The sequence below is a fragment of the Salvia miltiorrhiza genome, chromosome 2 (assembly GCF_028751815.1).
Source record: "Salvia miltiorrhiza cultivar Shanhuang (shh) chromosome 2, IMPLAD_Smil_shh, whole genome shotgun sequence".
In the NCBI taxonomy this organism is placed as follows: domain Eukaryota; kingdom Viridiplantae; phylum Streptophyta; class Magnoliopsida; order Lamiales; family Lamiaceae; genus Salvia; species Salvia miltiorrhiza.
This window is the reverse complement of record NC_080388.1, coordinates 28,143,896-28,156,608: the sequence shown is the minus strand read 5'-3', so window position 1 is coordinate 28,156,608 and position 12,713 is coordinate 28,143,896. Positions and strand designations below refer to the sequence as shown.

General features: G+C 39.8%; 1 protein-coding gene across 2 annotated transcripts in view; it reads right to left on the bottom strand.

Annotated features, from left to right (window-relative positions):
• The window catches only part of LOC131007651 (G-type lectin S-receptor-like serine/threonine-protein kinase At4g27290), a 77,771-nt gene extending 65,930 nt beyond the window's left edge, over positions 1–11,841 (bottom strand). Inside the window, exons 1-7 of one of the 2 annotated variants that reach the window (XM_057934567.1) lie at positions 10,424–11,841; positions 10,225–10,359; positions 10,001–10,125; positions 9,701–9,911; positions 9,356–9,593; positions 9,127–9,277; positions 8,899–9,007 (exon numbers count right to left, since the gene is read on the bottom strand). In XM_057934567.1, the coding sequence (XP_057790550.1) occupies positions 8,899–9,007; positions 9,127–9,277; positions 9,356–9,593; positions 9,701–9,911; positions 10,001–10,125; positions 10,225–10,359; positions 10,424–11,828 (2,374 nt within the window). In that variant the 5' untranslated portion in view covers positions 11,829–11,841. Of the gene's footprint in view, positions 1–8,466; positions 9,008–9,126; positions 9,278–9,355; positions 9,594–9,700; positions 9,912–10,000; positions 10,126–10,224; positions 10,360–10,423 lie in introns of those variants that run through there. The other variant, XM_057934566.1, reaches the window with a different exon arrangement.
• Between the last annotated feature and the right edge of the window lie 872 nt (positions 11,842–12,713).

The following is a 12,713-nucleotide window of genomic DNA, read 5'->3' as shown; positions in this document are numbered from 1 at the left end:
GAATTGCCATAGGTGAGGCCATTCCTCTGGAATGCCATAGGTGAGGCCATTCCTTTGGAATGCCATAGGTGAGACCATTCCTCTGCCTTCGTCTGCCCAAACAGAGGGGAAGTCATTCCTCTGCCAGACAGAGGGGAAGCCATTCCTCTGCCTTCGTCTGCCCAAACAGAGGGGAAGTCATTCCTCTGCCAGACAGAGGGGAAGCCATTCCTCTGCCTTCGTCTGCCCAAACAGAGGGGAAGTCATTCCTCTGCCAGACAGAGGGGAAGCCATTCCTCTGCCTTCGTCTGCCCAAACAGAGGGGAAGTCATTCCTCTGCCAGACAGAGGGGAAGCCATTCCTCTGCCTTCGTCTGCCCAAACAGAGGGGAAGTCATTCTTCTGCCAGACAGAGGGGAAGCCATTCCTCTGCCTTCGTCTGCCCAAACAGAGGGGAAGTCATTCCTCTGCCAGACAGAGGGGAAGCCATTCCTCTGCCATTCGTCTGCCCAAACAGAGGGGAAGTCATTCCTCTGCCAGACAGAGGGGAAGCCATTTCCTCTGCCATTCGTCTGCCCAAACAGAGGGGAAGCCATCCCTCTACCCAGACAGAGAATGCATTCCTTTGGCGAGCATTTCTCTGCTCTGGTGCAGAACCTACTTTAGAGAGAGAGGAGTCAAAGCAAGTGGATAAACTTTGTTAACGGATAAGATATTTTATGCAAGTGGATAATTAAGCATGTGTTATTTATCCAATACTTGATGGCTAAGTAAATGGGGTTATATATATATATATGTATAACACCTTTCTCTTTCATCCTCACCATAGCAGCCGTCCCTTTCATCTCACTTTTCTCTCTCTTTCTCCATCAACACCTTCCATTGTTGGGCATAACCAAAGCTCCATAGATCAATTCTACACCATAGAAAGCTCTAAAATCAAGCATGAAACATCAATATCTCCATTAATCAAAAGCTAGATTGTGATTGAAAGCTTGGTTCCAAGAAGGAGGAGCTATATACTTTTCTCTTCAAACTCATAGAGTAAGCTTCTAAACACATGAATTTACTTATATCTAAGCTTTATGAGCATGAAAATGGAGGATCAAAGCATGAAAACAACTCTTAATCTAAGATTGGTAATTTTCGAAGATTACTAGGGTTGGAAGTCTTTTAAAATTTTTGTCGTCTTCTAACTTTAAGATGGAAAGTATATGCATGCTATTAAGATGTTATTTGTTGGTCATTGAATGAAAAGCATGTTTTGATTTTAAGATATGGTATATAAAGGTGTTAGGTTGTGTGATGATTGGAAGATAAGATTCATGAAGAGAGTGAGGATTTGAGTATGAAATGAGCCTATGAGATTGAAGTTATGATTGTTGATGGATTAAAATGATGATTAGAAATTGTTGATAATTATTATAATGAATTGGGTTGACAAGAAAATAGAGTATGCTTGGCTATACGTTTAGGATGGACTAGTTGATGAGTTAATTGGCTAGCTTTTAAGCTACTGACTTGATTGTTTTCGATGGGGTTTTTGATACCCAAAAATCTTGAAAATTTTATGGTAAACATATATAAGTGTTAGGAACGTTCATGTAAAATTTGAGGTCATTTGAACATCGTCTGATAATCTTTTAAATTATGAGTCTCCAACTGCAACTGTCTACCGAAAGTGTGAAAGAAACAGATACTAGAATCACTTTTCCAGTCGTTTTTCATGCGTTTATGGTTTCTATATTTTTATATGAACAAGATGAACATGTTATCTAGCTACCCATAAAAGTTTAAGTCTTTTTGACAAGATCTACTATTTTTCTAAAATCAAAACTTTCAGTTGCACAAAACTGTCGAATATGGTAGACTGTAGGAAACTGATCATATCTCCTAAACCACATAGAGTTTTGCAACCTACTTTTTTTTAAATGAAACTAGACGTTAAGAGGTTTCAAATGATATGAGTCCCAAACCCAGGAGAGTTCCGAGGTAAAGCAGTTTATTACTTGAAGTTGGGACAGAGTATATGAAGTCAAGTATGGTCTTTCACTAATTACACCTACTTTGATCTAGTAAATTGCATGTGTTAATGGTGATAACTATACACCTTAGTAATTCATAAAAAGGCTAATGGAGTATATATATATGTTTATATATGTATATAGATGTAATACTTTTCCGAGATAAATATACTTAACCAAATTCGGTTCTCTTGAGAGATTTAACCACATGGTGAAGTCATTAAGCATTATGCGAATTATCAGATATTTGTTAAAGAATGTGTTATAACCTCACAACTTTAGTATGTGATTGATAGATGGGTTTGAGTATTTAGGAGTCGTTCCTTAATGAACTAATTAGACTTAAAATTTGGTGATGCATTGGAAATAAAAATGATGAATATTTAGAATTTATTATAAGAGAGTTTTGTTACGAAGAGTGATTAGTTACAAGGGAGCAAAGGAAGACTACTACTTAGATAACAATAATAAACCTAGTGAGGATTTGTCTAATTGACGTTTATTTTATTACATGATCGTCTATGCCAACGATGATATCTGAAGACGCGAGTCAAGGGCATAAGTAGGATTTCTCCGAAGTACTAGTACCAAAGCTAAGATTTCCAGGTGGGCATTACTTTCTAATACTCCTATTACTGGCTTTTTAAAATGATGATTATGATGATGTCTATAAGTTTTTAAGATGTTTTGAGATAAATTGATGTTTGAACTAATTAACTTGCCGAATTTTGATGACGACAAGCCTGTACGTTACCCTCTACTGATGAGATAAGACGATTTCGGGTCCTGCCAAAGGCGGGATTGTGTACACGGAGGTAACCGTGAGCTGTATACCGGGTTGGCCGGTCAGAAATGACTGTGAGCCGACTGTCTGGTCGGCCGGTTACGGTGCTTGAGAAGGAGGCCTACTTCTCAGTACCATGATGATGATGATGAGTTGTAGAAGGGGTACTACATGCTAAGTATTTATGACTGCAGTCTATCTTTCATTACTTTATGATGCTTATAAATTATCAATTGCTTACACAGGTTCTTTTAAAGAAAAACCCCTGTGTGATGTATAAATGGCAAGTTAAATGTATAGCTCTAAGAGCGAGATTGTTTATTTTCGGCTTATGTCCACTGAGTATTTATACTCAGCCCTGCATGTATTTCTAAATGTGCAGGATGAGCAAGGAGAGAGATTGGGGAATCGTTGGAGGGCTGTTGTTCATAGACGACCCTTTTGAGTACCGTATTTTACTTCTATACGGTTGTGCGAATAGTTGAAGACTACGTTCTTGAAACTTAATTAGGATTGTTACTCTCAGCTATATGTCTTCATACATATAGTCTGATCACGCTATGCTGTGCTACCCTGAACAATATGAATCATTGTAACTATTTAGCTATACTCCCTTTGTTTATGTTGACTAGAACCTTGATACATTTGAATGAATGAAGCTGATAATGTTTCTTTTAAGATTGATGATATTATATTTTTTTAACTTGAATTATTAGTAGCTTCCGCTTGACGAGTCTTTCAGATTCCTTTGTTCTACCATATCTTTTTATTAGTCGTATCGATACCCAATCTACGCTATCACTGGCTAGATGTCGGGTTGCGACAGTAAACCTCAGAGGCTCCGACCAAACCATCGCCCCTAGAAAACCGGCCCCAGACCCCGAAACAGAAAACCCAGACAAGAAGAACAAAAACCACAGCGAAACCAACAGCCAGAGAAACGGCAGACGCAGCAAGAGCCAGCCTATAAGCTAAGAACCCCGGAAACTAGCTACGAGGCTTTTGTTCATGTCACAGCCCGTTTCCCAATGCTAGTAATAGCGGGGTACGAGTATCGATACGACTATTTTTAAAAGAATAGAAGATAAGACGTATAAGTCAACCATCAAGCGGAAGCTCGCATCAAAGGTGTTAAGAAAATCATCACACATGAACCCAAGGGTAAAATCGTCAACATCGTCATAACTTTCTAATTATCAGAAATTTCCCGAACAAAAATAAAACGGGTATAGCTCATTTTTCATCAGGAAGCATAAAATGCAGAGTATCGCAGCAAAAGGCGAACCGATTATATGTATGGAGACACATAACCGTGAGTATATTGCTTGATTCAAGAAAAACATTGTAACATTTCACTAAGGTTTTATCAACATCCTTAAGACTCTAACATCGAGGGAAAACAATCAAGGAGAACTTCATTGGTGAAACCATCCCCACCAGCACCAGTCCAATCTCGCTCTGTTGCTTAGCCTGCACATTTAGAAATATATGCAGGGCGTGAGTAATAATACTCAGTGGGCAAACGCCGGAAAACATCAAAGGCGCTCTTAGAGCTATATGTTTGAAGCTTGCCACAACATCAGCAATACACAGAAATAAGCTTAGCATCAAAGAATCTGTGCATGCAGTTTTAAACATCATATCATCATAAAGAAATGACTGCAGTCAAAATATTCATCATGTATGTACCACGTCTACAACATCATCATTATTATCGATACTGAGAAGTAGGCCTCCCTCTCAAGTACCGTGACCGGCCGACCCGAAGGCGGCTCACAGTCACATCTGTGCACAAAATCCCGCTTGTGGCATGACCGAATTCGTCTCATCAGTAGAGGGTAACATACAAACTTATCATCAAAATTTTGGCAAGTCAAACAGTTCATAAACATCATTTATCTCAAAACATCAAAACATCTTATAATCTCATCATCATTTAAAACAGTTTAGAAAAGCTCTTAAACTGTATACTCAAAATAATGCCCACCTGGAGTCCTTCGCTTAAGCTGGGATAGGAACAGGGGACTTACTTCTTCGTCTTGCTCGGGTCTTCATAAATCATCAACATCATCACGAAGGTTCATGTGATAAAACAACCTTAGTTAGTACTCAATACTGATGAAATCCAATCTCGTCTCAACAATAACTTCTCACTCAACGTCTATTTACTCAGTAAAACTAAATCCCTAGGCATACTCGACTTCTAAGGATTCCCACGTCTTACTCTCGACTTAACTCTCAACTCGGACCATACTCAAAGCAAATAAGCACATCGGCATGCACAATCACATAAGCATGCAACTTCACATATAAACATATCACAAACAATCAATCATAAGTTTGACTCGGAGACCAGAGCAGAGAGATGCTCGGTGGTCAAGGTGGAAAAGCTCAGCAGAACGGAGCGGAGCAGCTTGGCAGTACTGCGGAAAATACTCGCCAGGGCAGAGGAATCAACTTGCCAAGGCAGCGAAATCATGAACTCTCTGTCGCCAGAGGAATGGTGAACGTCAGAGGAAACAAACATCAGAGGACTCGATCGTCAGAGGATTCGTCGTCAGAGGAATCAGACATCAGAGGAATCGATCGTCAGAGGAATCGATCGTCAGAGGAATCGATCGTCAGAGGAATCGACTCAAAGGAATCAATTTCAGAGGAATCGATTTCAGAGGAATCAACTCGCTGGCAGAGCAGCGGGAAAATGAACTCTCTGGCATGCCCGCGGGGAAACGATTTCTCTGGCATGCCAGCGGGGAAATGAACTCTCGGCTGAGTAGAGCAAGGCTCAAGACAGAACGATGCAATCAAGAGCAACTCGAAAAACTCATCAACTTTTTCATTCCCAGAAATCATCAAACACTCTCAAACATCAAAAATACTCACACTCTACATCATGATCAGCTCAAAACTCATTTTAAACACTAATTCATCAACATCACGTTAATCCTTTCATATATTCATGCTCATCATCAAATCGTCATTCAAAACATAACCTCAGATTTTTCCCAAACTCTTACATCAAACTGGTTTTTCAAAAACTCATATCTCAAGACTCAGTTTTACAAAATACACCTTAATCACTTCAAATCATCACATAAAACGTATTTCTCACCCCAATTTTAGAAAAGAACCAGAAAGGTTTTTAAAGGGCATGAACCCTAATTTTCGAAAGTAAAGAAAATGGTGGAGGGGGAGTTTCTCATGCTTCATCATCCTTCTATACACATATTTCACATAATAAAGTCTAGATCCCAAATGATTCAAACACTTACTCAGGTAGTTTCGAGAAAAAGGGAATTTTCTCTCTATTCTTCAAGCATCAAACTCCACTAATCTTCTCGAACCAAGAGTAGAAAGTGTTTAGGGGCTAGATTTAGTGGAGTATTTCATCGTAGATACGTCTTTAGAAGCTTGAGCTTAGTCTCCAATGGAGGAGAGAAGGAATGGCGTGAGGGGGGGAGAAGAAGCTGAAGGCCGAAAATGATGAGAATGACGGAAAGAGAGAGAAACTCTTTGGTTTTAACAAGATTCTTATTCCCTTAAGATAAGTAGCATTAAATGCTTGAATAGTGCCTTGTCTCCCCCTTAGCAGCAAGTCTCATCGCCAATTATCCCCATGTGGGAAAAAGATTAAAATAAATCGGTGGTGAGTGTAGGAATGTGTGCGGCGGTATTTTAAAATCATGTATGCTAATTTTCGAAAATCACACTGACTCAAAAATAAGTACACACGTAAATAAATCACATAACGTCAAACAAAACTCACAAAATTATCACATTAACGGATCATCACTCATCATCACTCTAATCGTCACTCTAGCTAAATCCTCTTTATAGTGATTCTCAATCACTATCTCGACTCTATCTCTCATCTTTCATCTCAACATCAAAATCAATTTACCATCTCCATCTCAACTCGCAACTCATAGTGTTGTGAATTTTGCCGCAAGGTCTTCTGATGTAATGATCTGAAAGTCGGACTTTCCGTCTTGACTTCTAGATATTGTTCATCATGATTTAATATAATTTGTCTTTCCCCTAAAAAAAAAGGAGTAAGTATAGACTCTTTTTTGTGGACAGATGGAGTATAATTTAACTCATCTCTCTCTATATTTCTCTTTTTCTCTCTCCACCGTTTATTTTTCTCTATTTTTTCTCTCTCTTCATAATATTTTCATATATTTTTTCACCAAACTACTAAAATGTGATAAATTTTTTCCCTTATTTTCTGATGATAAACTTACAACGAAAGAGAACACATCTAAATGTTTTCTTACAATATTCTATTTTTAGTATGATAAGCTCTGTATTATTACACGGAGAAATAGTGATGACTCTTCACCTGAAGATTTCAAAGGAGAGAAGAAGAGGCAAGTGGAATGGGATTTTCTTTTCTGGTCCACAGATCCCAACCCATTTCTTCCATCCTTATATGGTACTGTTCAGAGAAGAGAGGATGATTTTGATGATAGACTCATCTGGTTTGTTCCTGCGGTAAAGACGAGTGTGGACAAGCCAATCAGATGCGACTGCTCGAGAGTGGAGATGGTTTTCATGAGGTTTAGAGGTATCCTCATATGCTGCAGTGTTGGTTGAATGCAGCTGCACTAATGGAGGCAGAACTTCTACATTCGCTTGCTAATTGTTTGGTACTGGATAAATTTGTTTTAAACCAGCTTACATTATGTGAAATTAAACATGAGTACTAAACAGAAATGCATACATGTCATAGATAGGCTATATCATATACTAGGAACTTGTGATTTAGGCATAATGTGTGTGTTAATTTGAATATGTTGAGATTGCTTATGATTCAACAAGGAAGTGATTAATACATGTGCATGAAGTATTGCAATAGACTTATATATTTCCTCGAAAGAGAGTACGAAATCTACTGCCAATGACGAATCAGATGACATTCTCCGAGCTTGTCTAGTTCCTAGTGAGTTTTGGTCTAAGCTTGAAGCACCAATTTGGAGGAGGGGAAGAAAGGGCGTGTGAAATCAATTGCTTCTGGAGTTGTTGTTTTAGGCTTTAATCGATGTAGGTATTATTTTAGTTGCAAGACGAAAGAGAAGAGAAAAGGCTGCTATATGAATATCTACTGAATAAAAGCCTGGATTATTTTGTCTTTGGTGCATTTCATTAATCCTTTTTACTATTTTATCCAACCAAATATTTTGATATATATTCACATACTTGATCATGTGTAGATCAGCAGCGAAGGACACTTTTCACATCATCATGGGAATTTCAAGGGGGCTGCTAATGCTATATCTCCATCATGATTCAAGATTAAAGATTATAGGCAGGGATTTCAAGTTGAGCAATATTTTACTAGACCGGAATTAAACCCAACAATTTCAGACTTGGGCTTAGCAAGAAATTTTGAATTAGATGATGGAGGAGATTTATAGCTGTGAGTTTTAGATAGGAGTTGGAACAATAACATAAATTGTAAAGGAATTTGTTGATAGATATTGTTACTTCACATGAGGTTGCTTTTCCGAATTTAATTTTAAACCAACTTTATGAGCATATTTCAGTGCCCATATATATCGATGAAAATGTGAAGCTTGTTGCTCCTCATATTCTTAGCCATGTAAGTTGTAATTATTTCACTAAAAACTCAGTTGTCCATACAAAACAAGTTGCATGTGGAAATAAGGATAGTTGGAGATGATGCTCAAAGTATGACATAGTAGTCAAGAAACTCACATAGCTTCTCATCTTTCTCGTTCTTCAATATTTTCAATTTTCTCATTCAAACCAGAAAATCATGTCGCAATATTTCTACAGTTGTACTCGTGAAGAAGCATATATCTTACATCTCCAATATTGATTCTCATTTTGAACACAATGCCTCAATGTACAAGTTCCAGTTCGAATGGTCTAGGAGCTCAAATGCATTTGTAGCAATATCCTCATCTGCCCTCCAACTCGGTAATGCTAACCGTTCCATCCTCGGACTTGATACTAGGTGATTTACAACCTCGACTTCCTTCAATGAAATATCCAGGCTCATTAGGTTCAGGCAAGATTGCTCCATCAGTTGCTAACATTAAAACCACCGATGGCATGATCGGTCTATCCTCTGCTAAATTTTGAACACATAATAACCCCACATGTATGCATCTCTTTACTTGGGATTCAACACATGTTTCCTTCAAACAATCGTCCATCATTTCCATAATCCTCTTCTCTTTCCATAGCAGCCATGCCTGCACCAATTGCCACCGGATAAGTTCATCAGATTTTTCTCAGTTTATACTGAAAAACACTTTTTCATATCACAATTATCAACCAATATAGCTAACAAATATGTAGCCAAGAGGAGTACATGGCCTAGGAGGCTGTGATGATCATCGTTGTGCTTAAATTCTCTGTTCCTTTTCCCACTTATTATCTCTAGTAGTACTACTCCAAGACTATAGATATCAGACTTCACTGAGAATTTCCCATGAAATGCATATTCCGGAGCCATATAGCCGCTGCATAAAAATATGACTCATTAGTTAGGCCACCATGGAAAATAGCAGTGTGCTTTGATAAGATGAAAGAAAACATACTATGTTCCAACAACTCTCTTAGTTCTAGATAGAGATTGATCCTCTTCAAATGTTCTTGCTAAGCCAAAGTCTGATATTTTCGGATTTAGACTTGCATCTAGTAAAATGTTACTTGTCTTTAGATCCCGATGGATAATCTTTAACCTGGAATCATGGTGAAGATAAAGCAGTCCCCTTGCGATTCCCATGATAATGTCGAAGCGCTTAGGCCATGTCAGAAGTGTCCTTCGATCCAGATCTGCACATGATCCAATACTTTATCATCATGAGACACTTCAAATTTATGGTAGGATAAATTTATTGGATTTAAACAAACAAAAGGATAGGAATATATTTGGCCAGCACCAAAAACAAAATTATCCAAGCTCTTATTCTGTAGGTATTCATATATTAGCACCATTTCCTCTCGTTCAATGCAACAACCAAGGAGTCTGACGAGGTTTCTATGTTGAAGTTTGGCGATCAAGTTGACTTCATTCTTGAACTCTTCAACACCCTGTCTAGAAGTTTTCGACAATCTTTTGACTGCGACTTCTTCTCCTGATGACAGATTTCCCTGCTTATGCATCACAATATAGGATTAAGGATATCTGCTGAAGTAGAGGCAATAATGCACAACTTGAGCAATGTGTCAAGGAATGTTACCTTATAAACAGGACCAAAACCTCCTACTCCTATCACGTTCTCTTCGGAGAAACTGTTTGTTGCTTCCAGAATAGTTGCCATTTTGATCAAAGGCAATTCTATATCCTCGTTATTCCTCTTTACCCCTGTGAAGCACGAAAAGACGAAGGAACTCAATGCCTCAGGCTCTGCCTGATTTTGTGTTGTGAACATTATAACAGATTTACACAAGTCATTATTGTTACCTTGCTTCTTCCATCTTGTCAGTAAAACTATACCTCCATTGATAAAACTCGAGACAATGACTCCAGTAGCAATGGATATTAGTATTAAATTTATATGCCCTTTCTTCTTCTCCTCCTCCAGATTAGAGCTAAAATCTATAGGCAACAAAAGTCAAGGCAGATATAACATTAATTTCAAAATTCGAGCAAAGGAACTTACCTAGTTCTGAAAGTGGCACGCGAATATAGATATTCTGCAGGCTATCTGCTGCAGAAAGCTCTCTGGTATCAAGGAGATCCCCAAACCACATCAAGCACCCTCTGCCTCCATCAGTTATGTAAGGATTAGCACACGCGGAGCAGTCGCAGTTTTTCAAGCACTCAGCTTTGCACTGCTCAAGGCTCATGCTAATATTCAACCAGTATCTCAACGTATCAGGATGCTTCACACCTCTAATCTCTACAAAACCATCTCCACTCTCGCAATTCAATGCCCTAACTCTACCACATCCACCAGACCAATCTTGAAGCTCCCAATCGATCTGAAACTTGGGGGAAAATCCTCTGAAACACTCGCATCTTTGTGCTTTCTCAATCGTGCAGATGGCGTTGGGGCCGCAGTTGGCATACTCGTCGCAGATGTCTCGTGGAAACGTGAACACAGGATTCCACTTATCCTTTCTGGGATTCATGATATAGCGGTGGACCGTGCCAGACGCGTCTATTGATGCTCTGGTGATAATGGAGCTGTGATAAGGCCTCGACATAGACATCATCAGCCTCTCTTCTTTGAAGATGAGTTCAACTCTCGGGAGAGTACTGCGAAAGCGAGGGATACCACTGAAATAGATGCCATTCCACTTCCCAGTTCGAAATCTTTTCCTAATGCCGCTGAAAATCACTATCTCAGCTAACCCATGGTTCTCGATCTTGAACACGAAATCTCCGGGCGAAGGATCGTCCCAATCTCTCCATGAAGTCAAGTTCGTGGCAACACCGGCGTCTTTATCATCGACGATCTTCATACCTGATAGCCACGTGTCAGTTGGGAAATCGAAACTCTGCCATAAGTAGTGGCCTTCCTCCGCCGTCTCATCCACGACAACCAGGTTTCCGGTATCGAGGAGGCGTACAGCTGGACGCGATGCCGCCGTCGATGGATTCGCCGACCAGATAATGCTTCCATCTCTGCTTATAAGGAGATTGCCGTTTTCAGCAACGGCGAAGACGACTCCTTGTGAATCAGTGATGGGATTGTTTCTGTTTGCAACCCAAACTACAATGTCGGGCGTGGCTTTGTACCAAATTCCTAAGAATACATTCGTCGATTTTCCAGGTTGGAAAAATCCGAGCTCAAAGACTTGGGTGTCAGAGACCAAAGTCTGCCCAATAGCAATCTTTTGGTTGTGGAGAAGTGAATCATCTGCTGCTGAGGTTAATTTGAAAAGGGCGATGGAGTGAACCAAAGAGCAGCAGAGGATTGCCGTGATAAGGGAAGACGCCATCGTAATCGCTGATCGTAAAAATGTTTTGTGTGGTTGAGAAAGATGAGGTCGAATTTTACGATGAAAAGATTTGGGAAGTGAAAGAGGAATCAAATTGAAAGGAGACTTTTTGGGTGACATATATCTTACCAGATTTGTTTTCTTTCTAGTCCAACCTTCGTCACCTAATCTCTTTTTCGGGTAATTATCGTTTTTCTCACTATTTTCGACTTTTTTTCAAAAAAAATTCCACCTAAAAAAATAAAAATAAGTTCCACCTTAAAAATAAAAGGGGGTAAATACCGCTAAATCCTATAACTATATGCGTTTTCGCGTTTTGCATCAGTTTCAAAATTTCTGCCATAGTATATCTCAACTAAGCATCCGAGCGGTTTTTGCATCCGGCGAAGAATTCTGGCGACTTAACTTAATCTATGTGTCAAATTTTTTGATGACAAGATGAAATAAAGTCCACGTGGCTTAAATTGGTTGACGTGTCCATTACATGGATTATTTATTTATTTATTAAATGATGTGGCTTCCAAAACCCTCAAAAGGATGTGGCTTCCCTTCGGGGGAGAAGCTGTCGGCCGGGTCTTCCCTTCCGGCGAGAAGCTGTCGGCCGAGTCACCATTCGACCGCTCTCTCTCCAGCGAGATCGTCACCCTCAACCTCCATTTCTCTCCCAGCCCCAAAAGAAAATCCTAGATCCCCAAATTCCACCATTCTCCTTCAATTACCGGCGACCGCATAGCCATAGAGCCGCCACCGCCGCCTAACCCTTGCCACCCCTCCGTTCTAGCTCTCCATTGCTGAACCCCGACCATCGTCGCTCGTATCTCGAGCGGTAGTGCCGCCCCCTTTATCTCCCCTCTAAACTCCGACGAGAAGCCACCCAATGGAGCACCCCTGCCCTCGGATGAACAGCAGCAGAGCCACCGTCGTGTACCCGAGCCGTCAATCAACCGGCCCCTCCAGCTTCTCCGTTTCCCAGCCTCACTAGATCTAGCCGAGTCTGAATTGCCT